The sequence below is a fragment of the Ustilago hordei genome (assembly GCF_900519145.1).
Source record: "Ustilago hordei strain Uho2 genome assembly, contig: UHO2_contig_02, whole genome shotgun sequence".
NCBI lineage: Eukaryota > Fungi > Basidiomycota > Ustilaginomycetes > Ustilaginales > Ustilaginaceae > Ustilago > Ustilago hordei.
Genome location: NW_024545252.1, coordinates 205,668 through 231,676, shown reverse-complemented (window position 1 = coordinate 231,676; position 26,009 = coordinate 205,668). Strand labels below are relative to the sequence as shown.

The following is a 26,009-nucleotide window of genomic DNA, read 5'->3' as shown; positions in this document are numbered from 1 at the left end:
TGCGCATGTATCTGTTACATGCGAGTGCCGGGTAGAGATAAGGTGGTCCCTGCAGTCCTCAGCTATCAGTTACTTGTTCTCTCCTTGTGGTTGTTATCGTCCCCTCATCAGCATCTTGGGAAGATGGTATATCCCTCTTCTCCATCATTACTCTCATCTCTCGACCACATCCATCTAGTCTTCTTAAAGCGCAGCAGAATCATAGTCTTCTGGTCGCATCGAGGTTGACCCTCTGGCTGCCAACTTCGTCGAGCCGCCACGATGACGAGCACTCACGAATCCATCTCATCCCACAACCATGGCGAGGAAATCGTCTTGGGCACCAACGAGAAGACGCTCCAAACTCTCGCCGTCACCTCCCTCGACATCTCCACTCCCACCACTCCGCACTCTACCGACCTCAAACAGATCACCGACATAGTCGAAACCTCTACCCAACTCGACCCTGCCACCTCACGCCGTCTTCTTCGTCGCATCGACTATCACACAGTCCCCTGTCTCCTAGCCATCTACGGTCTCCAGTATGCAGATAAAGTCTCTCTCGCCAACGGAGTCCTTTTCTCTCTCAAGAGTGACACAAACCTCAAAGGTCAAGAATACTCCTGGCTCACCACCATCTACTATTTGGGGTACTTTATCTTTCAACCACTGATGAACTATGCGATGCAGCGGGTGGATGCAGCGTATGTTGTTTCTGCGATGGTAGTTGTTTGGGGCGTAGTGCTGGCTACTTTGGGATTGTGTAATACGTTTGCGCAATTGATGGCGGTACGCTTTATCTTGGGAGCGTTGGAAGGAGTTGTGACGCCGGCGTTTGGGTTGATCGTGGCAAGTTGGTACAAAAGGAAGGAGCAGACTAGTAGACAGTTGTTGTACTTTGCGATGAATACGGGTTTCTCGTTGTGGGTTAGCGTGGTGATTTACTTCATTGCGAAGAAGGTTCAGGAGCATGGTGGCGTTTCCGGTTGGAGAGTCATCAACTTTTTCCTCGGCGGACTCACCGTTTTCATTGGTATCATCACCAGCATCTTTCTCCGTCTCCCCAAGAACGCATGGTGGCTTACTCCAGAAGAACGCAAACTAGCCCATGCACGAATCATCGACAACGGCGTCGGCACAGGTGAAACTCAACACTGGAAATGGGACCAGGTTCGAGATGCTTTCACTGACCCCACCACCTACTTTATATTCTTTATCAACATCACCTGCTGCATCCCTAATGGCGGTATCACTACTTTCCAAAGCCTTATCTATCAATCTTTTGGCTTCACACCATTGGAGACGATCCTATACCAGTTGCCGTCATTCGCAATGTCGTTCTGCTGGATCCTATTCGCAGCTTTCGTCATTCACAAGTTCCCCAAACTCAGGTTCTTCTTCATGTGTTTCACCGTCATTCCTGCCTTTGTTGCGGTGCTGACTGCAGGGACGTTGCCGGATGAAGCCAAGTATAGGTGGACAAGGTATGGAGTGTATCTGATGAGCGTACTTTATGCACTGCAGAGCTTTTTGATGTGGGCATTGATGCCGAGTATCATTGGAGGGAGGACGAAGAAGACGGTTGTTGCAACGTTGTGTTTTATGGGTTATTGCGTTGGTGTAAGTACCCCGCTACTGTCCCTCTCTTCCTCACGCGATGCATACTAACACGTTCAACCCTTCTCATACTGGATCTTGGGGCTATAGAACATGATCGGACCACAGGTCTTCCGCGCATCCGACGCACCACGTTACATTCGAGGTCTCATTGTCGTAGCCTCCATGCTTGCGCTCGTTTTCGTCCTCTGCATTGCATGGCTCCTCTATCTGATCGCAGAGAACAAGCGACGTCGTAAGGTACTAGCACGTATGGGCGTCTCTGAAGAAGAACGATTGCTCAAGAACAAGATCAATGGTGAACTCGATGTACGTTGACCCACACCGCTGCTGCGTATGATGCTGATTAGGTGCAGAAAAGACTGACAAGATTGCCTTTGTATCGGGTGTGGGTGGGGTTAACAGATGACCGATAACAAGAACATTTATTTCTTGTACAATTGGTAGATGACTTCCTTCTCAGTGCATAAAACGCAATGCTGATCGCGTACTGGTGAAGACGATCATCGGCCGTGCTCTCTTCCATCTTTGTTTGTGTGGGTGATGCCGTAACAAGGAGAGAGTGTGCGGGAGGAAGAGGTGAGATATTCGACTCCGACGAAAGTTCGAAGATTTCGATCGACGCAGAGACTGGCAAAACGGTTCCCGTTTCGATTCTGACTGGTAGAACTCACTCTCTTCACCGAGGCCAGGCTCGATCGATGTCCATCCTGATCCATATGAACAGCATGCGGAAGAAGTCGGTAAGCGACCCTTCAAAGGTGTCATAAGATGACAGGCATGATTCTGTGTGTCATACATGACACAGATCAAATGTGAGGCTTGCTCATGTGTGCAGCTTGCATGCAGTTCAATCAGTGGGGCCGAGAGAAGAGAGGGGTTTTGGTTAGCATGCACTATTTGGACATGTGAAGGGGATCGCTGATCGTCCATTCGTTCAAAGGTTTGCTAGTGGTTGAAAGAGGGCAACCTGTGATGCTCACCGGTCAATCGCAGTAAGGGTAAACTGAAATGCGGCGCAAAGTATGAAATCATACATCAGCGCTTTCTCACCTCGCAAAACCAGAGCGGCAATGTTGCTATGAATAGCTTCGATCCCGTTTCCCCTCACCGAAGGCAGATCATCCGGAGCAGGAGTAAAAGGGTCAAAGCAAAAGGGAAGGTATTAGAGGCTTCGAAAAGCGTTTTGGTTTTGTTAGACTTTGCTTTTCCGACAGCCGAGAGGGCGTCCTCTGAAGGTATGCAGACTACTCCTAGAAGGGCGCCGCATTCGGAGTTTTAAATGGCCTTGAAAGTGGCGGTCCGAAAGTGCTCCGTTCTCCCTCCTGTCCCACATTGCCATTTTGGTTTAGCCTTCCGGTGGCTCCTGACTCCGGTGCCTTCCCCCCACTGTCACCGCCGACCATATTCGCATGCTATCGTGCTACACCTTTGATGCTCCCATCCCCCCATCTAACCCCCTGGCTCGTTGCACAGGTTGTTACAACGACAGCTGGCGCTACCCACTGTGGTGAATTGTGTAAGAGCGAGCCTGGTGTGAGACTGATAAGATGTGGAGTAAGAAAGAAATGAAGACGCAAGACGAGCAGTTCAAGTGAACGGAGAAGGGTTTGGGAAGCATTGACCGGTAAGCAAATCCACCGCCGGTCCCAACTCGGTCCTGTCGTGTAAACGAAAGGCGGGGGCAATCCAAGATGTCCGATGCATGTTGCTGCCCCACTTGCCGTTCTTTGTCCGGCTACATCAACCCGGTCACTACTCCTGCCTCTTGTCTCGAGCAGGATGAGGAGGGAAGGAGGGAGCGGGGTTTTAATAAGCTCTTGTTGTGCCTTAGACATTTCTGGTGTAATAGGTTTTTTAGAGGGCTGCTTCATCATGCGGCCTCCGCCAGTGCTGGTGTGTTGGTTGGTGGACATGTGTCGATCCCATCCCACCCTCCTCCCCTTCCTCCTCGAAACTGGGCTGGTTGGCAAGCCATTCTTTCTGGTCTCCATCACTCCGCTTCTCGTTACTTTTGGTCATAGCTCTGTCTTTGCAAATATTGATTCTTCCGACAACCCACAAGGCAGCGGGCTTCATAGCCAGGAATCTTATCATCTTTCCTCCGCATTACGTACTCTTCTTCAGCAGCGGTCGATTACGTTGCCCATCCGTCCTAAGCAAGTCCCACACCGCCAACGTCTTCGTGAGATCTCTTCATTCTGAAGCTTGCAACACCCACCTTCGCTCCATCATATCTTTCACGACATCGTGGCTTGAGAGCCCACCAACAGCATCATCATAATCGACCCACGCTGTGATCCTTATTGTAAAATCGCCATTACAACGGAGACCAGGAGTGGGGTATGGCTTCAGCAACCACATCGACCGCTTTCCGCGCATCTGATAGCACAACCAGTTGCAAAAGAAGTCGCTCAACGAGATCACCGACCTCACCATCTGCTTCCACTTCCGCTCATCACATGCACCACCACCAGCAACAGCAGCAGGAACGACCTCGTGCCTCGACCAGCGCTGCCCACCATCGCAGCCGATCCTCTGAACAGTATTCCGAGTATCGTCCATACCCTCCACGCACCTCCTCTCACAAAGTCCATCTCTCATTCGACTCCATCTATCCCCGAGACCGACCTCGAGCAAGCAATAGCAAGAAACAGACAGCACCACTACGCATCTCTCCCGACCCACCATCACTTCTCGCTTTCGCATCCTCCTTTGAAACCCTACTCGACACACAAGCTTCCAAAAGCTCAACTCATTCTGCCTACTCTGAACTTGTCTCCTTTTCGACTTTGAACTACCCACCGTCTACACTTCCTAACTCGGCACTGAGCGATCTGATCCATTCCAACGCAACTCCGTCTGCCTCGTCTTCTTCCAAATCTTCCTTCTCGTCAGTCTCAACTTCTTTGGTGGATAATACGAGTATGACGGGCAGTGTAGCAACGACAACGGGGTTAGATTTACTGGGGATTTTGGCAGAAGAAGTCGATTGGGATCCACAGCAAAGGGGAGGGGCGCCGCATTTGGCGGTTCAATCGAATCACGAAGCTGAACAGAAGTTGTGGGCGGGTCAGATTTTGGGTTCTTTGGGTCTTATCAAACCTGATGGTAGCCGGAGAGGAAGTTTTGCATCTTTGACTAGTACAGCATTACCAAAAGCAGAAGCTACAGGGGCGGCGAAACTTCAGCAAAAGCAGTCGAAGAGAGGTTCAAGTGTGGTGGAGGACCCGCTGAACACAATGACTCTCACCAAACGAACCGCTTTATTCTACGAAAACCTATACGAACGATTATGTGCCGGTATCGTACCACGAGCATACATCTATCCGAAACTGGGGAGGAAGTGGCATGATCAAGATCCAACATTTGCCGCTCTTGCACTGTCTATCTCCCTACTTGGACTTCTCGGTCTCACCCTTCCACCAGCCCCTACCAAAGGTTGTGGTGGTGACATTGATTCAGAGCTCAGGCAACCGTTCGTTATGCCCTCCCTCACTCCCCGAGGTCAAGTAACGGGAGAGCTGTATTCAGAAGCAAGACCCTTGATCGAACGGATCCTTCTTCTCCGTCTCTCATCGAGTGGTGGAGGGATCGGTTTCGGTCAAACGCCGACACTTGAAACGGTGCTGACGAGCTTCTTCCTCTCCCTTGCATTGTACAATTTGGATGATGGGGCAAGGTTTACCGAGTGGAAAGATGCTTCTTTCTTTAGGTTTTGTGAAGCTTTGACACTGGCTAAGATTCTAGGGTTGGATCAAGTCCGTGCGTCAACAGCGAGTGTAGGGGTAGGGGGAGAGGTATCGGAAGAGGTAAAGGTATGGATGCTCTTGGTCCGCGCTGAAAGGTGGTGGGCCGAGCAGAAGGCAGGGTATGCTTGTCAGATGGAAGCTCGTTCCGAAGCCGTCGACAGTAAGAAGCGGGTCAAGACGGATGAAGACTATAACGACGCACAGATGTCGATCAAGAAACAACGAAGGAGCGAGACGAAGACGGTAGAGCCATTGGGCTTCCTAACTAAGCTCGGCTTCGCAGGAGTCCGTGATGATCTTCTACATCGATTCCATGGTCTGCTTGATTGCTGGACTCGTCGATGCCACAGCTCTTCTTGCAGGTTGGACTCAGAAGCAACCGTAAGCATCCACGACTCGTTAGCTTCACTCGAGCTTTTCTCGCACATCCACCTCGCAGCGGACCCCATCCTTGTCGATCTAGCACGCCAGGCTCTCCGTGCGAAACTCTGGAATGCCTGCTTGCACCACAACCTCGTCTCCACCCACGCTCAAGGTCCGCTTCGGCCAGATCAACCACTGCATATTGCACTGGATACATTGGATCTGCTCGAAGACCTACATCAGCTGGTATTGCGCTCGTTGCCTGCGGGCGCGGTGGAGGCAGAGGCAGCGTGGGAAGCGCTACAGGAGATTAGGGATTGTGTGGGGAAGTTGCCAAATGGAAGGTTCGCAGCGGAGAGTTTCTCGTTCGAACAGATCGAGGGGAGTGACGAAAGCGATGAGCCGAGTGAAGGCGGGAGTGCGAGTGCAGGTGAGAGGGCGAGCTGGACGACAATTACGAGGGCGGCACAAAGTGTGATGGATAATTTGGATCGATTCCTTGGTCGGGCGGGGACTCATTAGAGGTGACGGTTCGGCTTTTGTACGATATTTACCTGTATACTGGTAGTTACAACACTGCACACCTTACCTTAACAAACATGCGTGCTCGGTCTGCTTTTATGTGTTTGAGTGCTGAGGCTACAATCGTCGATGTTGTTAGTGAGAATGATCTGAGCTGGAAGCAAGGGCGGCAATCAGTTGCTGAAAGGGTGAATGGTGACGTGGTTGCATTGTTTACGTGAAACTCATCGACATCTTTCCGCGAAACATGAGATCCGTCGTGTTATACTTTTGTGATTCTTTTTGTAGTCGTTCTTTACTCTACACCTGTCGACGGCTATCCTGACCAATCACAGGTCTTGTCTTGCTGGACTTGTTCAACGATTCCAAATCTTCCTCTTTACCCAGTAGCGCTTCTTCCAGACGCTTATCATCGTTCAACTCCCGATCCAGTGCTTGACCAACACGAGCCTCAAATCCATCCCGATCCTTGCTCGCTCGTTCTTCCGCTCGTGTCTGCTGCCAGTGTGTCGGTGCTCGTCCCGGAAGGGTCGTTACTGTGCCGTGCTGAAGCGGCGCGTCCGCAGGTGTAGCAGGAGGAGCAGGTACAGATGCAGCTGCTTGTTGACCGTAGTAGAAAGAACCTGCTAATGCTGCGAGAACGGTGAGACCTTGGAAACCGACACGCCATCGAAGAGCTTTGTTGAACTGATCTCGGTTGCCGGTACGAAGGTGATTTGAGGCTGCGATTAGGGCACCGCATGTAAGCAGTGAGCCTGTAGATGACGCAGCGGATGAAGCAAGAAAAGTGAAGAGGGTCAGTAAGGGTGACTGAAGCGTCTGACCTACCAGCGGGAGGTATCTGGCACTACTTACCGATGGGAACAAGAGGTTGCTCCCTCATCTTGCGGAAGAACTTGTCTCGTGGTGCTTCGGGCATTTCGGATCCAGTCATGCCAAAATCGCCGCCGTATTGCTCTGCTAGTTGCTGAGATGTGTTTGAGGTACCAGGGTCGCCTGGCTGCTGCTGCTCAGCACCAATGTCTTTGCTTGGCATGCCCGACATGTCGCTTAATCTTGTCCTTCAAAATGTGTGAGGGGATTTAAAGGGCTGATTCGATCCGCAGATGTGGTTGCTGATTTCGTTGTATGTTCAATCGGCGTTTCCGGGTTTAGAGGGAGGATGAAGTGTCGACTTACGTGTATTGCTTGGCGATGAAGGGCTGGCTCCATGTGTCGATGGAGAAAGGATTGTTGGGTACGGAACAGGAAGGTCAAAGTTGTTGCGAAGGATTGGACACGAGGACCGAGCAGCGAGCGACTCAACTTGGCAGCAAGCTGACCAAGACACGATACTGTGGCTTCCAAAACCGAGATTTTTGTAGCTCTGCACGTCGCAGCAACACAGTCTCAGCGGACTGAGGCGGGAAAGTGGAGGTCCCGATTTCCTCCCCGGCTCCAAGACTCAAATTTGTCTGGGAATCGGCGATACATTGGCTCAGCTTGTCCATGCCCCTGGCCCTGACGATCATTGACCAGCAGCCTTTACGAGTTGAAGATGCGTCGGCATCTTCACGGGTTTCGCGGGGTCCACAGAACAACATAGGGTCCACAGAACATAAGCAAATCCTCGATGAAGAAAAGCTGCATATAGGTGGCAATGCATGTGGGATGCATATGCGTTGTCATAGTGACACACAGGAGATTGCAACTCAGGGGTGACAATGAATAGTGACTCATCATGGATTGATAAGTATTGGAGGCAATCATCAAGTATATATATATGCTCATATACACAGTAGTACACAGATAGAATATATAGCATTTTTACAAGAAGAACATATGCCCGTGTTAGGAGCTTGTTAGTAGCCCAAACTAGCGTACAGGACTTGTATATCTTTAACTTTATGCCCGCAAACGGGCCTGTTTGTGCGTAGTCGTTACTCTGAGGATCACCAAAGGGAAGAAATTCTCATCTATGGACTCTTTCAACAGTCAAGCAGGACCGTCGACAAGAGTTGCTAGTAGGAGTTGCTAGTACAGATTACATTTCAACAGAACATTAGTGTGTAGGCGTGAGTAGAAGAGACATGAAAATGTTCAATGCATTCGACAAACGGGGATGAGGTATGGAGCACATGGCTTACTTCCAGAGTGTCAAAGGCTCCGAGATTGTGGGAACTATGCAAGTCTTTCTTCAATTCTATATTGTACTCCTTTTTTTCTTCTTATCCAATGGGTTCGCAAGTGAACGAGCTTCGCACCGAACCCTTGTCGTACTGATCCATGATGTCTTTAACCGAAGCATAGGTGCCTGATACCAGAATCAAGAGCCCGAGAAGGAAGACAGCACCGTTGATGACACTCAGAATGATGTTCTTGCGAGTTGCGTTCCACTTGCCCTCTTTGATGAGCAGGAACCACATCATCGCAGGAAAGTAGAAAGTGAAGCCAGAGATGAACAAGGCCGACATAATACCGAGCAGATCGGAAAAGAAAGGAATGGCCTCAGCGATCACCCATGCGATCACGGTAATGATAGCAACGAGGCCCAACCATGTCGCCCAACCCATGGGAGTGTTGACATAGCGGATGACTGAGTTCTTGAAGACACGACCGTGGATGTATCGTGCAACGACGGTGGTGTTGATGGATCCCGAGATAAAGATGACAGGAAGAGCAATACCGAAGGCGACCTTGGAGAGAGTGGTACCGGCGGAGAGAAGAGCTGGTGAGCGGACATCAGTACCAACAAAGGCGTAGATGAGGGCACCGGTGAGAGTGTAGATGATAATCTCGATGATACCGAGAGCCCAGATACTGTTGACGTAGTCGGTGGGGGTGTGCATCTCATCCATGAAGGAGAACTGGCAGACTGCGAATGAGTAGGCAAAGACGATATTGGTAAGGGCGATCCAAGCGTCGGCGAAGGTGGTGCCCTCCTTAGGCCAAGCGGACCATTGGACGGGGTTGGTGGTAAGAGAAGCCTGGTTGGACCTGATACCAGTGCCGATGATGGTGACACCAATGGCAATGATGATCGAGGCAAAGTCGATGTAACCCAAGACGGCAACCTCGGAGAAGGTAGGTGGCACGGCGACGATGAAGAGAATGACGGCCGAGATGACACCAAAGACAAGCGAGCAGACGGCATCGTTACTGAGATTGAGAAAAGCGATCGTACCAGTCAAGCAGTGAGAACCGACGAGCAATGTCAACTGAAGTGCGAACATGGCACCAATCAACTCGTAACCGAAACGACCCATCATAAGCTGACCAGCATCGGCGTAGTGCGAGACTTGAGGAAATTTGATCTTGACCTGGCCGACAATGTAACTTGTGTAGATGGCAATGATACCGATACCGATGCACACGATGACACCAGCGACCATTCCAAGGGTTGCGAATGCAGATGGAATCGAAAGAGCACCAAGGGCGATGGCTTCGACAATCAAGCAGACGGTAAGCTTCTTCCATCCGAGACGGTGGAACTTGTGGTCACCTTGGGACCTCTTCTGCTGCTCCCACATGTAGTCCTCCTCGCTACGGTACTGTTCTCGCTTCTCACCAAACATGGTCTGCTGCGGTGGTGTCTCGGTGCCGGCCACCTTGTGTGCGACATGATTGTGAGGCTTGATCGAATCGGGAGCAGCAGTCTTCTCGACATCGAGGGTATTTGTTGGCGAGGTGGATCGGCTGAAGCGGTCCTCTATGGGTGATTGGTGGCCAGTTGATGCCATGATGGGCAGTGTGGTGAAGTTGCGGGGGGGGGGGGGGGGGGGGGGGGTGGAGAAGGTGAGGAGAGGAGAGGAGGCAGCGAGTAGATCTATATAGAATGCTTGATGCAACCGCACGGGCAGATGTGGTGATGGTTAGGAGAAGAGGAGCGAAGATGAGGAAACAGCGTCAAGCGTTGCAGATAAAAAAGGAGGAGGCGGCCAATGACAAGTCCCGAGTTGTGGAGTGACGAAGAGAGCACAGCACGGCTGTCTGCGCACACTCTTGCTTGCTTGATTGATGGGAGGATGTGACAAACTAAAACCAAACCCGTCTTCTGCAGACTAAAAGTCTCAGAGTCCAATGGCCATGCGAGCTGTGCTCATCTTTCGCCCTGTCTCCTTTGTTCTCTACGGAGCTGAGCCTTATCAGCGCCACTGTGGGCTAAACAACTTTCTACAAAGCGTGGAACAGTTGAGAGCTCTCCGTGCAGAGACGGAAGGGCTTATCTTCGGTCTTCACCCTACATCTATCGGCTTCTCCGCACACTACCAATATTGCACACATGACGACTCTCGCTTTGTCTCCACCATTCACTGATTGAAGCATGGTTGCCATGACCCTGACTAGAGATGTGGGAGCGTAAAACTGAAGAGCATATGCTTGGTTACAAGGCTGTGGAGACACTTTCATTCATGCCAGCGTTGGGGAATGGTTCAGATGAGCCGAGGGTCTCTTTCTTTCTCTTTCGCTGTAAGGGGAGGCAAGAAGCGCCGCTGACGGTAAAAACTCTTGTCTGTCCAGATCGGCTCTTCTTCTGCTAAGCACTGCAGTCCAAATTGCTATGCCGAAAAGAAAGAAAGAAAGAAAGAAACACACATACACACACACACAGGCAGGCAGTCAAGCAAAGCATTCGCCTACAAGGGGACAGGCAAGAAAGAAAAAGAAAAAAAGAAAAAGAAAAAATGTCCCGATGGTCGTCTCTAGTCGACAGCAAAGAAATTTCCCGGCGTGCAGTGGGCTGTTGTCAGACAAGCCGTGCCGCTGGTTCGCTTTCGCTTTCGCTTTCCTGCTGACCTTTTTGCCGTTGTCGAAAATTTCAAAGTCAGTCCGTCAGTCTAGTCAGTCAGTCAGTCAAAAGGGACGCAGTGAGTGTGTTTTTTTTTCTTTCTTTTTTTCTTCTTGGAGCAATACCACCTCATCATCATTGACATGAAGAGCGATCAACACCGAGCATTTCTTCATACGCAACGGTGGCGTGCCTTGAAAAGCATCAACAAGCTCAAGCTTTGTCCACTATCATCCTGCATCTGACCAATCGTCTTTCAAGCCCTTATCTCTGTCGGGTGGGGACCGATGATGTGGTAAAAGTGGGCATGGTTCGTCGGTGGTTGGCGGGCGCAGAGGTAAAGAAATTTGGAACAACCGTGATGAAAGCAAAATGGTTGGCTGACCCGAATCTGCGTTTTCCCAATAGAGTCCAACGCCATCCCACTGTTGAAGATGAGAGCAAATGAGGTCAAAGCATTGGCACAAAGAGGGTCGAGGACGAAATGGCATAGAAAGCACGGTCATGAGACATCTGCTGCAAAAATTCGACCTTCTCTATGCGAGGCTCAAGCCGACATGCACAATTGCCTTGCTCAGCGCCAATCATAGTCCATGTCAATCGATCTCAAACCAATTCCTCCTGCTTGTCTTCTCTCGCTCATTGTGGGCCAAGAGGAAGACCGTTGCTGTGACCATGCATCAGAGTCTTCCGACACGCAGGCTGGAGCATGGTCACAAGGGATTCACTGATCGATCCTATGGTGTTCCTTCAAGCGTTGTGGACGTTGAAGCTGTCGGGCAAAAAGCATTTGGCCAGCTGCTTGGCTGCCTTGACTGTTGGCATAGGCGATCAAGCCTGCTCTCGAGCGCAATCCCAGTGAAAAGTTTTTTCTTGTTTCTTTTCGGTCAAAACGGCCCGCTTCCTCGCCTAAATCGCCTAACAGTCCGAGTCGGTGGCAAATTTGTCCTAACGAAAGGTGCTTGACTGAAGGCAAACCGCCCGACCAACGAAAAGAAATTCCACGGCACAGCGATCAGCAGGGCTCGCATGCTTGCTGCGATACTCAAACAGCAAAGCAGAATATCACTTCTTCTTTTTCTTGACATAAGCTGGACAAAGCCTCGGGTGTGAAAGGGTCACCAGGCTTCCCTTTTATCAGAGCCGGAACAGCGTCCGGAAAGGAGCGAGTTCGGTCAGGCGTCCTGCAATATGACCCTAGGTAAACTGCTCGGGAAAGCATGGTTACAGGACGCTGCACAGATGGTTTCCAAACGGCGAATTCCCTTCTTCCTCCGATAGAGCTTGGCAAAAGTCTGCTGTCCGTCTTAGCATCGAATCATGATCGCGTGGCCAATGGCCCTCCTTGCCCGTCCCTTTTTCCGTTCCGACAAGCATCGACGGAGAGTCTAAACAGAGTCGAATGCATCTTTCCGACATCGCCGATGTCAGCCAAGGTCAGCCATGAGCAGCCTCGATTGAGTTTTCTGGTTGTCGGGGTACCTTCATGCCCCTGCCCCTCTAGCCCACACGAATAGTAGAGGGAAGCCCCGACCAGATGAGTGTGTCTGTCAGTTGTTATGATGGTCAAAGGTTACATGCGTTGCTCACGCTTTGCAATCTCTCTGGTAACGAACGAGGTGGCATACGAGAATTAGGAATAAAGATCAACAGCGGCGAACATCAAAAAAGAATTGCAAAAACCTGACCTTCAAATGAAGGGTCAGGAAGAAACCTCCCAACGTGGGGCTCGAACCCACGACATTCAGATGAACTTCGAGACAAGCTCGGAAACCCTTGTAATTAAGAGTCTGACGCTCTACCGACTGAGCTAGCCGGGATAGGATACAAACTGTATTAAATATAGCATATATTATATTTCAACTTTGTAGCTGTGGACTCCAATATGTTTCACGGAACTGTGGCACAGACGCCTTTTTGATATTCTTGGCAGTGAGCCAAACCAACACTCAGACACACAACAAGGTGTGCTTGGACCTTGCAACGACTCTTCCATTCAAGTCATCACGATCCAGCGGTCAACCTATCGCCATCGAACAGCATTATCTTCAGCCAGAGTAGACTTGTATAAAGGCGATAGAGTCTCAGACGTCGGGCCAACCAGAACAAAGTAGAAGCACACACGCCGCGGAAAACAGCCCACAACAAGTCACCTTATGAACAGATCACCAAGCTGATCCAATCACGCAAACCAGTCGTCCTTCGCGATCATGCTCGGCGTACCGGCAAATAGCCGTGTCTCGTCGAGTAGCTTCTACCATCGACCCAACGGGCTTTCCGTATCCGACGTCGACCTTGACATCGAAGGCGCTAGTGGAGGCAGAGTCGACGAACTCTACGATGCAGGTCTACCGTGGCCACTCGGCACAAGCGGACGTCCAACATCATGGTCGGCAAAAGGACCTGCAGAGCATATTCCGCGTGTATCCCTAGTTTCGAGCCTTCAATGCCATCTTCGCTGGGCCAGAGCAGGCTGGTGCAACGCCAATCGATGGCCGGAGGCATTCAAGCTCATCGCCAGCTCGAGTGAGATTCGCAACGGTGTTCTCAAAGGTCTCTTGCTCAGCGGAACTATTTCGGCTGTGGCCTTCTTCTTCGAGCTCGCCTTCTTGCCAAAGGTGCTGTTTCAGCAGCCACCTATCAAGTCTATGCAGGACGCAGCGGAGTCCGGCTCGATCGTCGGAACACTGGGCAACGTGTTCTGGATCTATCCGCTGATTGGTGGAAGCTACTTGCTTGCATCTTCTTGGACTTCCGACATCGCCCAGGCGGCGTACAAACTTCGACATGGCCACGTCCGAAGGTTGACGCTTTCAAATCCATCCTTACCGCCTGGCACATCACGTCGCCTACTGCAGGAGAGTTACCGTGTTTTCCTGATCGCCAACTACACTGTCTTCTACATTCTACTTGGCCGCATTCCCTACTTCGGACGCATTCTTTCCTTCCTCTTCATGTGCATGGTCGATGGATACTACTGCTTCGAGCAGGCATGGATTTCGCGAGGTTGGTCACTCGATCGAAGGATGCGCTACTGCGAAGAGAGGTGGTCGTACTTTGTTGCCTTCGGATTGCCGTCAACGGCAGTGTCCTTCTTCCATCCAAGTGGGCTGCTCAATTTGATGCTCTTCATGTTGGTCTTCCCATTCTGCACGGTTCTAGCGATGCTCGCCGATCCACAACCGAGGATCTCGGCATCAGGAGCACTGGCGGCATCTTCGAATGGTTTCGGCGTGGAAGGCGGCTTGGATTACGCAAACGGCCCACTCCATCGACTGATCCCATCTCGTCTGCCCGTCTTTTGGCCCACTGTCAAGCTGCACCGCCTCGTGCTACAGTTGTTGCCTTCCTTCGCCGATGCACCACTCGCCCCATCAGCGCAAGCGTTCGAGCGCAATACAAGCATGTACGGCAGGACGGGTGACCTCTCCGGCGCCGGCGGATTCTCTGTCAATGGTGGATTTGGCCGGTTCGGGACTGGTGGCAAACGTGCCGCCGAGATGGTGGGCGGTATCTTCAACAATGGCAGCCGCAGTTCACTTAATTCCGGCCGAAACTCCCCCTCACCCTGGCCTGCGTACGGTGGTGCCCCTCCTCATGACGGAGCAGTGAATGATGGAGCAGGCGCTGGAGAGGCGTATCAACAAATGAACTTAGGAGGTGGCGTAGGTGGGTCAGCATCCGCCACGTACACAAGTGCAGGGCAAAACATGTACTCGAGAGCCGCAGCAGCTCCACCAAAAGGACCACTTGGCCCACCACCGAAAGGTCCCGCTTCCAACCATCGCAAAGCGGACTAGAGGTTCATCTCAATCAAACGTGTTACAACGTTAGCCTCATCGTTGCGCCTCATCGTTGCGCCTCAATCTGATGCAAAGTCTCATTCGTGACACTCAACTGTTGAGGTGAGCTCGGACCGTGTTCCTGAATGAGGTGAAGGTTGACAAGAGTGGGCGGCGCAGCGGGCTGAGGGGTCAGATGAAGCATTGGTTTCACGATACGGCTATCGGCGCCACATGATGTCTGTGGGGTGCCTTCAGCTACTTTACCGTGTCTGCTGCTGAAGACAAAAGACAATACAATGGAGATACTTTGCTCCTTCGGGCAAAATCCAGCTAGCTGGCGACGTCTATAAATAGGCACCTCTACCACCAGAACGAACAATAGCTCCCAACTCACTCCAACGCCTGCAAACGTCAAGCAATATGTTACCTGCTACTCGAACTGCTCTCCTCTTGGCCCTCCTCGTTGCTGTCACCATCAGCCCGCTTGGTGCTGTTGGCAGCGTCCAACACTCGAACTTGCCTTTAGACAAGCGTTCTGCTCTGTCCGACGGCTCCCAATGCTGGACCGAGTTTGCCTCTGACCCTAAGAATTGCCCCATCGTCCAAGTCGCTTTCTTCGAAGACACTCAATGCTCCCAGCCTCTTCAACTAGTCAAGACCACTCCTAATGCCTTCATCAAAGGAAACAAGCAGATGCTGTCCGAGGGCGCCGTGGCTCACTCGGTCAAGAAACCCTTCGGGTCGATTCGCGTCCTTGCCACAGTCGCGGACATTGGTATCGGCTTTGCTGTAGGAGAAGAGTCGGACACAGTCGTTCAGAACATGGCTTTCATGTCAGCTGCTGAAACACGCAAAGCCTACCAGAGCAAATCCTGCGTCACCTTCCCTAACCTCGAGGTGGGTCGTGTCGGCGTCTGGTCTACGAGGTCCGAATCGCTTCTCAACCAGGGAGGCTATGTTTGGAACCCATTTAACATCCCAATCAAATCCAGCGCTTCTCAGTGCAACAAGCATAACAAGCGTGTTGTTGCTCACGCCGATCAGTACTCTGTTTGCTTGAATGGCGTATCCTGGGGAGGTGGAGGAGTGATTTATCTCTACCCCAACGACGACTGCTCTGGGCGCGCCAAGAGGCAGATCTACAGCACTGTTCAATGCACTCCGCTCGCCGCAGACGGGTTTAAGTCCTTCAAGGCTGTTTCGCCTCAGGGCGACACAATTAATCCTATCTTCAGCCCAAGCTACTATGACTTTAACGGCGAGACGGGTTATCATGCATGCTCTCAAAAGGGTGTTACTGAACAGAAGTGGAAGCCTGGACAGTGTCAGAAGTTTGGCAACAGCATCGCGTTTGCCGGCGTCTACGGTAACGACCCGGGCAACCCTCAACCAGGTCCTCGCCCAAACGACAAGGTCCTGAAGTCGAGTCATGGTGGCAAACCTAATCGCTCTCCTGCTCCGGGCTCGGGCCGTGTCAAGAACATCTGAGGATGTCGCCAGTACTCTGTCGTACTTGTAGAGGCGTCGTTTTTCTCATAGTCAGATCTCCGTGCGTTTGTCTCTGGGAATTGCAATAGAAGATGCTCACCCCACATTGAATCGATGCGAGCGGGCTTGATTGAATTGCTTTGCTGTGTGAGCCTGTCTGCCGGCTAGGAAGAATGCAGGGAAGCAATCTTGGACAGCGCCGAGTCGGCTAGGGGCGGGTACTGACTTGGGTTATTTTTCGCGGACTTCGAACATCCTCACTCGACACTACTTTCTTCCCGCCAGTATCCGTCCTGCCCCACACTTGACATGCTAGACTGCATGGTCTACAACCTTGGGCCGTAAAGTTGCGATATTCACTGAGCTTATCTGAGATAGACTCATGGACCGAAGGCGAAGCTCTTGTGACATGACCACGACCATCGCTAACCTTCACCACCAGGCTTCTTATCAGAATGGCGAAAACAGAACAGCACAGCATCTTGCTCATTAACGGAATAAAAGAGCCTGAAAAGTAAGTGCGAAGCAGAGGCTTGGCGCCAAAAGCTTTTACAGCTTGTCTAACAGCGACTCATCTTATCGATGTCGAACAGGTACGGGACAGAAACGCTCTCGGACATCGACAGCAAAGCCAAGCAACAATGTGACGATTTTGGCTTCCGTTTCGATGCGTTCCAACCCACGAGAGAGTGCCCAGGCGTGACACGTATGCTGTGTCGGCTATACATTGAGTAGTTTGGCGCTGTGGGACAGATCGATGGACAAGCAGACCCCGATGTAAAATGGGGCCCGATGACAATTGGAACCGCAGTGAGAGAAATCTGCGAGCTGCAGCGTATTGCGTAATTTTGCATGACTGCCGCCCGCTAGAATTGTCGACGAAGGACGCGTGCCGTGCTGAAATGCAAAATTGGCGGCTATGAAACGTGGCCTCTCTGAAGACGCTGCTCAGATCTGCAAGCGCTCGGCACAAAAATTAATTTCGACTTCGATTTCGATTTCGACTTCGATTTCGATTTCGACTTCGATTTCGACTTCGATTTCGACTTCGGATTTTCCCTGCAAAGCCTCCACCTTGGCATGGCAAGGATGAACTGCTCTGTTGCCTCTATCTGACTAATTGTGTTTTTTCCCTCCGAATCCGAAATTCTCCTTGCGTCCGAACCATCTCTCTCCTCTTCGTGAGATTGTGAGAGAGGCATCAACCGCACTATGCCATTGCGATCAGCTGAGTTTTCTGTCGACATGGGTCCATCTTTGGTGAGCTGTTGTTCTTTGGACACCTCTTCACGGCGGAGCACCTTGTTCCATCCAGCAATATCCACCTTCCCTCCTTCACACATCCATTCACAGCTCTCCTCCCATCGTTCAGAGTGCCAAGCCACTTCCATTCGATCACGAGCTGCTCTCACAGATTCGCCATTCGAGGAGCTGATTTCAAGGACAAGAGGCACTCAGAAACTACAGAATCAACCTCGCCAACGCAACACAAGATGGCCTCAACATCAAAAGTTATGCTCACGACTCCAGGGCTTACCTCGGCGCAGCAGCCTTCGACTCACGTCGACGCGAGCCTCCTCCAGCAGTCTACCGCTGAGCTCGAGAAGCTGGTCAAGCCCATCGTGCTACCCTCCAGCTCTCCCAAGTCCAAATTCCAGAACTGGGGTCGATCCTTTGTCAGCATCCCTGCTAGAGTCTTCGCTCCCACTACAGTGACCCACTGCGCTGCCGTCGTCGAGCTGGCTCGTCGTCGAGGCACCCAGCTTCGTGCCATTGGTCGCGCTCACAGTCCCAGCGATCTTCCCTTCACTACAGGATGGGCAATGCGAATGGAGGGTCTCAACGGGATCGTCGACATCAACCACTCCGAGTACACCGTTACAGCTCTTGCAGGCACCTACATCTCCGACATTCACGAAGCGCTCGACTCAGCACAGCCTCGTCTTGCCGTGTGCAATGTCGGCTCGATCTCGGAACAGACAATTGCAGGACTCATCTCGACAGCTACTCACGGAACAGGCATTCTCTTTCCTGTGGTATCGACCTACGTCTCGCAGCTTACGATCCTCAGCCCACTCCCGGAGGGTACGCAACACCTCACATGTAGTAGAGAGCAGCATGCAGATCTGTTCAACGCAACACTGTGCGGGCTTGGATCGACCGGTCTCATCACTTCAGTGACGCTGAGGGTCCAGAATGCCTTCAACCTCAAGCAGTACTCGGAGGAGCTCACTTTCGATTCGCTCTTCGGTAGCAAGACTGGCTTCCCGGCTGTGCCAAAGGACGCCCACAACAACGCAGGAGCAGCTATTGGATGCCTGTTGAGCAAGAACAAGCGTCTTCCTCTCTGCTCGGAGCATTACCGTCCTTCGTATCGTGCCGCGGATGCCTCCGAGATCCACCCTATCGCTGCAACAGCAAATCGTGATGCTGACCGCATGTCTCGGATGGACCCAGAGGATGACGAGGAGACAAGGCAGGCCCAGTTGGTGTTGGAACAGGTGGCAGCGTCAACACAGCACGTCAGACTGTTGTGGTTCCCGCAGGTCAAGAGGATCACAATGCTACGTGCCAACCGCACCACGGAAGAAGCATCTCCAGCTCCAGGCCTTTCAGCTCGCATCAAGGCTTCTCTTGTTGGACACCGCTTGACCGAGTTCTTGCTCTACACATCTCGCTTCAACAAGCAATGGAGCCCGACAGTCGTTCGATGGATCCATTCTCTCACGCATCCTGCATTCCCTGAGCCAAGTTCGACGCGACCGGCATCGTCGCAGCGAAACAAGATCGCAGCTACAACCGAGGCTCAGGCCGTCGAGCCCAGCGAGGACATTGTATCCGACAACTCCACCAACGAGCGGCGTTTGATCCAAGACATCCGCCAGTCCTTCGCTCACAGCGGCGGCGTTGGTGCCTCCACCGAAGGCGAACCTTGCCTCGCCTTCTTGCAGAAAAGTATCCCAGCTGGCAACTTCAACGCCTTGCCTCGTGACTCTCCCGCACCCCGAACCCTCTCCCCTTCCAACCCGGTCTGGGCAGAAGTTGGCCGCTCCGATCGCATCTTCAACGTGGACTGCCTCTTCCCTCAGTACACTGATGAATGGGCCATTCCCTTCAACCGTGCAGCCGCCGCCATGCGAGCTATGCGAGACTGGCTGGATGAAGAAGAAGCCAATTCGGACGGTGACCGTATCCACTTCCCTGTCGAAATCCGCTTCACCGATGCAGACGGTATCTGGCTCAGTCATTCTCAGGGTCGCAAGACGTGCTACATTGGCATTGTGCAGTACAGACCTTACAACAAGCCTGTTCGATACCGTCAGCTGTTTGCCAAGTTCGAGGATCTGATGAGGCATTATTCGGGCAGACCGCACTGGGCTAAGGCACACTCTTGCTCGCCGACGGAACTATCGAAGCTTTACCCACACTGGAACGACTTCTTGGCTACAAGGCAAAGGTATGATCCTGAGGAGGTGTTCGTGAACCCTTATATTGGACGTCATTTGCTGGGTAGGATTGGTGATGGGAACGATACAAGGGTGTTCAAGAGTCGATTGTGATCCCAAGTCTTCTTCGGACTCATCTTGTCAAAGCTATCTTCCGAAATGCTACCACTCCACAGTTTTGTCACTGATTTAGATCTTTTCAATGCTGCTTGACTCGACTCGACATTGCTGATGCTGTCGAATGAAATGAATTCGTTGAACCTTGATCAACAAAGCTAGCGTTCCTGATAGAAGCTTCTGTTTTGAGTCATGATATCAACGGCCAAAAGAGCAAAGTAGCGAAAAGAAGGGTCCAGAAGGCTGAGACGTCAACGGCTATGACTTGAGTTGAAATGATTGCATCGCGGGGGCGTTGGCTGAAGAAAGCGATGAAGCGAGCGGCCAATCCTTGTCGAATGCCGTCAAATGACGTAGCAACATGCGGCTGTGAAGAATCGCCTAAGAAGCTGGGAATAGGCGGTAACGACGGTCATGCAAGCCGAGCACCACCTTTTTGTCGGGAATTTCAGCTGAGCAGAGAGCGGAATTCGGAGCACGGCCGCTTTTGAAGAAAGCGAAAAAGCCTTGTCACAGTCACGTCACAGTCCAGTCACAATCACAGCAGCGGCCAGAGAACCGCGCAGATGCAAGGCGAAAGAGCAATGTCACGTAAAGTAGCAGCCTCCACTTACTCCTTCAGACACTCACTTTACGGCATCAAGCCGTCCCTGCAGCGCCAAGAAGGCCTTGTAGAAGGGCAGTATTCGGCAACTTGACCAAGACTCAGCCTTTTTGACGCCATCCACAGTCGATGGAAGACGTTGTCGGTTCTTTCACCCTCCTTGCTTAAGGACCATCACCACCATCATCATCCGAACCCACAGTATCACTTGCCACGAACGTTGAAGTTCACTTGCTTCATCGAGGAAATCCGTCGGCTACCATTCTACACCAAGGACACTAGCTTCGATCCGTTTCATTACCTAGAGTAAAGCAGACCTCGCACATCGCAACTCGACGCCACTAGAGCTCGACACCAAGTCAACCACATCCACTGGTCTCACCGCTGCTAGTTGCAGCCTCACACATCAATCATGGTTTATTATTGCAACGGCTACACAAGTTACTACCCATGTCGCAATAGAGGTCTCGGCTACGGCGCACGGGCCGGTATCGGTGTTGCCATTGCCGTCGCAATCATTGCTCTGATCATCATCCTCTCTTTGATTGCTCGTCGTCGCAGAAGAAGGTTCACTCAGCAGCCCGCCACTATCCCAATGTACCAGAACAACCAGCCTCAAGCGACCAACTACCAGCAGGGATATAATAGCGGCTACGGCGGCGCACAACCAAGTCCTTACGGTCAGTCACCATATGGACAGACAGGCGCGGGTCAGCCTTATGCCCCACCCACCGGTGCTCCACCTCGAAACAACGACGATGAAGCGCTCTACGCTCCCCCTCCTGGCCCTCCCCCTCCGGCGTACGTGCCTAGGGATAACGAGAGGAAGGGTGCTGAGACTAGTGTCTAAGTCAGCCAACTCTACTTAGGCTGAGCGATGACTGTAGAAAATTACTTTGGTCTCGACGCACGGGACCGTCGAATATACGCACGCTCACAGCTATGACAACCTCCTTTCGACCTTGTTTGTGTGGGAAGGCTGTGCTTGTATCGGCTCGTATCAAGCCGGTTGTCGGTCTATCCGATGATCGTATCAGGCCGAAGATAAGCGTCAGGAGGAGATAGAAGCCTGAGCTTTATCTCTGCATGGTCTCTTGCACTGCCCTGTCATGTTTCAGACTCGTCCTTCACTCCAACATGTCACTGTATCGTCCACAGGGTAAGACGTATAAAAGCACCAGGCTTCGTTAGTTTATTCTCCATTATTGTCGACCCACCCATCTGTCTGTACATACTGTTTATCGTCGACATACGTAATAAACCGCGTTCTGCCATTCAAGTCTGCCACTCGTTTCAACAGATTATCGGACCTAGCGGTTACTAGGCTCTTCGACCTTATCGAACTTCAACAGTTAGATCAGCTCCTGGGGTAACAACCCTCAGTTGCAACAGTAACCGGCTCACCAACAAGGTTCGAGACCACCAAGTAGCTCGCCATCAAACAGCTGAAGCAAGTGTAGCTCGCCATAAAAAGGCTCGAAGCAATAGCATCATCTACAGCGCAATCAGCAACACCAGCAGCAAGGTCAATCAAAATGGATACAATGATGTCCATGGCAGCGCCGCCAGTGCTGCAAGGTAGCAGCGGCTACTACACCTGGCAAAGGCAGCTGCGAATCTATGTCAATGGGGTCAACCCAATGATGTGGGAGGAGATCACAGGAACAGCATGTAAGCGGTCGCGCGCCAGAAACCTGAAAACTGCTATAGAAATCTAGTATGACAGATTTCTGTGAGAAGTGCAGGAATGTTCCCTTATGTTGAATCTGCTGTAGAAATCTAATACAACAGATTTCCATGAGAATCAGTTAAAGTTGCACTGGAATGACAAACATGCAGGAGAGCCGAACCACCAACAGGCCGAGGATCATGCATGCATAGTAAATTTGGTGGCAACCAATCAGGACATGTTTAGAGAGAGGAATGCCAAGACTAAGGAGGAAAATGCCAAGGCTCATCACAACACACCTAGTTCACAGGGTGTGAATAGCAAGTCTCATGAACAAAGCAAAGGTATATATATCCTCACATTATTGTAGTCTTAGTCTATTGGAATCCAAGCATTGCATCTACCATACACCAGTACGAAAGGAGCTAGAACGTGGCCCAGACGAAGAGGTGTATCACATAACTTCAACTGAATCCTATGATCAAGATACTACCGATTCTGGTGGGATTTGTAGTAACCTCCCGCTTGTGCCGTTTTGGGCGAGATCTGTCATAGAACCACTTCTACTACAGATCTCGATGAACTCTGCTGTAACCCTTATTTTGCCCATTCCTGTGATTCCTGTGCTCCTCTTCATATGACATCCATTCTTCCTGCTTCTGCGCATCCAGCCCTATGACAGTGGCTACCTTTGCTTGGTTTCGTCAGGATCTGTTATACAGTCCCTCTATCGCCGATCTCAACGAGTTCTGTCGTAAGGTCTCTCTCCCGTTGATCCCAACAAACTCTGTTGGAACCCAACTACTCGCCCGATCCCTCGATTCGTGTGCGCAATGTCACAGGGTCTGCGCAGAAGAATCCTGGACATGCATGGATGCACAATTTGCACACAAAAAAGTGAAAACAGTAGTACTGCAGAGTTACAATTGTTTTCAGTAGAAACAATCATAACGAGCTAGTTCAACTGGTTTAGCCATGCAAACCACAATAAGGGGCTTGGACATACATAGGGGGAGGCCCAAGCATAGGAACACATGGTAAGGTTACCACATGGGGAGATGGTAGCACACAGGATAGGGAATAGACAATAGAAGTGTCTGTCAGCGGTCATGCACCCAAAACCTGATATCTGTAATAGAAATGCATCTATTACGAATCCTGTCGAGATATGTGACAATGCTTGAAGTATTACTGTTCCTGTTGAGATATGTAGTAGAGGAGTCACTATCACTTTTCTTGCCCAAAGATGTAGTAGTGGTTTTGCTATTGCAGGTTTCGACTAACTGCTGTGGACACTCTGTCCAGAGGTAGCTTGGCACAATCAATAACAATGAATGTATTGTGACTATGCCAAGGTCTGGTGTGAGTGATATGATTGGTAGTGCCAACACAAGTGTCCAGTGTGTCAACTGAGTGCTTGAGGTGATCCCTGGACCACAGTGGATGACTGCCTTTGGTTCTATCATTATCCAGACTGCTGGTTTGCTATGAACCACCTTCAGACATCAGTGAGCAGTGATACAACACATGCAATATAATGGAAGCAATCTACTTGATTGCAACTATGCTGACTGAACTGATGTATACTTATGCTTAAAGTGATAACTAGTTATGTATGGTGTAGAGTGGATGGCAATCCACTCACTTGCTATGACAAGGAGCATGGTGTCAGCGGTCGCACGCCTGAAACCTGAGATCTGTGGTAGTATTGATACTATCACCGATTCTGTCGAGTTATGTGACAGTGCTAATGGTATTTCGATTCCTAGTGAATTATGCAACAGAGCCATCTCTGTCACCTTTCTCATTGGAATCTGTAATTGTATTGTTGTTATGACAGATTTTGACTAACTGCTGTGGACACTCCATCCAGAGGTAGCTCAGCACAATCAAACTACAATATGACTCTAAGTGAACTTGATATTGACACCAATGGTCTGGTGTGAGTATGGATTGATGATGCTGACACGAGTGTCCAGTGTGTCGACTAACACTTGAAGTGATCCCTGGACCACAGTGGATGACTGCCTTTGGTTCTATCATTATCCAGACTGCTGGTTTGCTAAGAACCGCCTTTGGACATCAGGAAACAGTGATACAACACATGTGCTTCGATGAGGAGCAATCTATTGATTACTACTATACTGACTATAAACTAATGATACTTATGCTTAAAGTAATACTAGTTGTTTATGATATGAGTAGAGTGGATGAGGATCCACTCAACCATTTGTGATGAGGAGGTATGACTATATACCTCTTCGCAGCATTGCCAGCGACACTGCTCCTGCTCTCTCTCTCCAGAGAGTACCCTCTTCATCGAGTACTGTACAGGGATCTCCAAGGAGGCCCCTCCTCCATATCAAGCCTTGTCCCTCCTGTCTTTCCTGAGCTGTGTCGACTTCATCAGCACTGCTCCTCCTCTTCATGTCCCTCTCGCTGGTGTCCTTTACACAGCTCTCCTTCCTCTGACCGGTGATGGTTCTCTTTTACTCCTGTCCTGTGGGCCCCTGAGTGGTAACCATCTGTGTGTCACTGAGCTCGGTCCCTCTCATGTGTGAATCATCATACAGACATCCTTACTACTGATCTCTGCAGAATCTGCCACACAATCTCGCTTGCTGCAGATTCTGGTGGGATTCATGATATCAATGATGCTCATGCCGATTTCGCTGCGATCTGCCATAGAGCTGATTCTACTGCCAATCTCGGTGAACTCTGTCGCAGCTCCTACGATCTACCCAATTCCACGATTCCTGTGCTACCTTCATATGAAATTCGGTCTTTCCTCGTTCTGGGCACCCAGGTCCATGACACATAGTTATATACTATCCTAGCAGTGTCACCTGTGACACTGCTCCTGTCCTGTGAGGCCTTCTCAACTCCATGTCTCCTCCTCAACTTTCCCACTGTTTTCCCATCCACACTAGGTTGCTGCTCATGGTTTTCACATCCCTTGTCTCCTGTGGATGGATGGCCTTGTGCTGCTTCATCTCTGACAGGAGCCAGTCCCACTTCATCTGAGTGGTGACTTGCCCCCTTCTCATTACTCCCTGTCGTTGTTGCCCACCTGCTGGCGCTGACTTCAATGTCGTGTAGGGCCCCTACCTCATCCAGTGGCGACCTCAGATGTCCTCCCCCTGTACGGTATCCCCCTCGTCGTATTGGCAATGGGTTGCCTCTCTGACCGATTCTCATGAGATCTGTCATACTCAGCGTGATATTACGATTCCCACTGAACTCTGTAGTAATGACTTCGTTCCTATGGATCCTGATGAGTTATGCCATAGGATTGTTTCTACTACTGATCTCAGTGAACTCTTCCTTAAGCTTTTGTTTAGCCCAATCCTGTGATTTCTGTGCTCCTTCATATGACTTCAACTTCTTCCTGCCTCCTGCGCATCTGGCTCCTATGACAGTGTTTACAAGGTCAGGAGGTGAACAATGGAAGCAACTGCAAGGTCAGGAGGTGGACAATAGAAGGGTCCATGAGGTCAGGAGCATTCACAAGACACAGGGAATTGTGTCGGTGCTCAGGAAGTGTTTTACACTTCCAGAAGGACAAAGAGCAGTGTTAAAAAGGATCGACACTGCCCAGAAGAGGGAGCATCATCAGTCAGGAAGTGTTGACACTCCCAGGAGGAGCAGGAGCAGTGTCGCAGGCAACACTGCACAAACACATATATACTTTCATTCTATCATAGCATAGTGTCATGGGACCGGATGGATGCGCAGGAAGAATTGGAACCATATGAAGAGACCATGCACAGCAATCGTGGATCAGGTGAAGAAAGGTTTCCAACAGATCTCAGCAAGATTGGTAGGATCAAGCACTCTATGACAGAACTTGTCAAGATTGGCAGGTGCAAGGTCTTACTACAGAATCTGTTGGGATCAGT

The 26,009-nt window shown here is 50.9% G+C and overlaps 9 protein-coding genes and 1 non-coding gene across 10 annotated transcripts; 7 read left to right on the top strand and 3 right to left on the bottom strand.

Moving 5' to 3' along the window:
* Positions 1-261: 261 nt before the first annotated feature.
* Positions 262-2,043, top strand: UHO2_00848 (putative DAL5 - Allantoate and ureidosuccinate permease; the record flags this gene model as incomplete). The annotated part of the gene is made up of 3 exons (XM_041553316.1): positions 262-1,599; positions 1,687-1,905; positions 2,002-2,043. 3 exons carry the CDS (start codon positions 262-264, stop codon positions 2,041-2,043), a joined length of 1,599 nt encoding a protein of 532 aa, XP_041409250.1.
* A 1,898-nt stretch (positions 2,044-3,941) lies between these two features.
* UHO2_00847 (uncharacterized protein) lies at positions 3,942-6,233 on the top strand (the record flags this gene model as incomplete). The annotated part of the gene is made up of 1 exon (XM_041553315.1): positions 3,942-6,233. The coding sequence occupies one exon, from the start codon at positions 3,942-3,944 to the stop codon at positions 6,231-6,233; it is 2,292 nt and encodes a 763-aa protein (XP_041409249.1).
* Positions 6,234-6,533: 300 nt separating this feature from the next.
* UHO2_00846 (putative Respiratory supercomplex factor 1, mitochondrial) lies at positions 6,534-7,278 on the bottom strand (the record flags this gene model as incomplete). The annotated part of the gene is made up of 2 exons (XM_041553314.1): positions 6,534-6,988; positions 7,089-7,278. The coding sequence occupies 2 exons, from the start codon at positions 7,276-7,278 to the stop codon at positions 6,534-6,536; spliced, it is 645 nt and encodes a 214-aa protein (XP_041409248.1).
* A 1,162-nt stretch (positions 7,279-8,440) lies between these two features.
* On the bottom strand, positions 8,441-9,952 carry UHO2_00845 (putative neutral amino acid permease; the record flags this gene model as incomplete). The annotated part of the gene is made up of 1 exon (XM_041553313.1): positions 8,441-9,952. The coding sequence occupies one exon, from the start codon at positions 9,950-9,952 to the stop codon at positions 8,441-8,443; it is 1,512 nt and encodes a 503-aa protein (XP_041409247.1).
* Positions 9,953-12,715: 2,763 nt separating this feature from the next.
* Positions 12,716-12,821, bottom strand: tRNA-Lys(CTT). The gene has a single exon. It is a non-coding gene; the product is annotated as a tRNA-Lys (tRNA).
* A 390-nt stretch (positions 12,822-13,211) lies between these two features.
* UHO2_00844 (uncharacterized protein) lies at positions 13,212-14,801 on the top strand (the record flags this gene model as incomplete). The annotated part of the gene is made up of 1 exon (XM_041553312.1): positions 13,212-14,801. One exon carries the CDS (start codon positions 13,212-13,214, stop codon positions 14,799-14,801), a length of 1,590 nt encoding a protein of 529 aa, XP_041409246.1.
* A 405-nt stretch (positions 14,802-15,206) lies between these two features.
* UHO2_00843 (uncharacterized protein) lies at positions 15,207-16,274 on the top strand (the record flags this gene model as incomplete). The annotated part of the gene is made up of 1 exon (XM_041553311.1): positions 15,207-16,274. One exon carries the CDS (start codon positions 15,207-15,209, stop codon positions 16,272-16,274), a length of 1,068 nt encoding a protein of 355 aa, XP_041409245.1.
* Positions 16,275-17,767: 1,493 nt separating this feature from the next.
* On the top strand, positions 17,768-19,834 carry UHO2_00842 (uncharacterized protein; the record flags this gene model as incomplete). The annotated part of the gene is made up of 1 exon (XM_041553310.1): positions 17,768-19,834. The coding sequence occupies one exon, from the start codon at positions 17,768-17,770 to the stop codon at positions 19,832-19,834; it is 2,067 nt and encodes a 688-aa protein (XP_041409244.1).
* A 1,019-nt stretch (positions 19,835-20,853) lies between these two features.
* UHO2_00841 (uncharacterized protein) lies at positions 20,854-21,291 on the top strand (the record flags this gene model as incomplete). Its single annotated transcript, XM_041553309.1, has 1 exon — positions 20,854-21,291. One exon carries the CDS (start codon positions 20,854-20,856, stop codon positions 21,289-21,291), a length of 438 nt encoding a protein of 145 aa, XP_041409243.1.
* A 685-nt stretch (positions 21,292-21,976) lies between these two features.
* On the top strand, positions 21,977-22,751 carry UHO2_00840 (uncharacterized protein; the record flags this gene model as incomplete). Its single annotated transcript, XM_041553308.1, has 3 exons — positions 21,977-22,112; positions 22,233-22,454; positions 22,525-22,751. 3 exons carry the CDS (start codon positions 21,977-21,979, stop codon positions 22,749-22,751), a joined length of 585 nt encoding a protein of 194 aa, XP_041409242.1.
* Between the last annotated feature and the right edge of the window lie 3,258 nt (positions 22,752-26,009).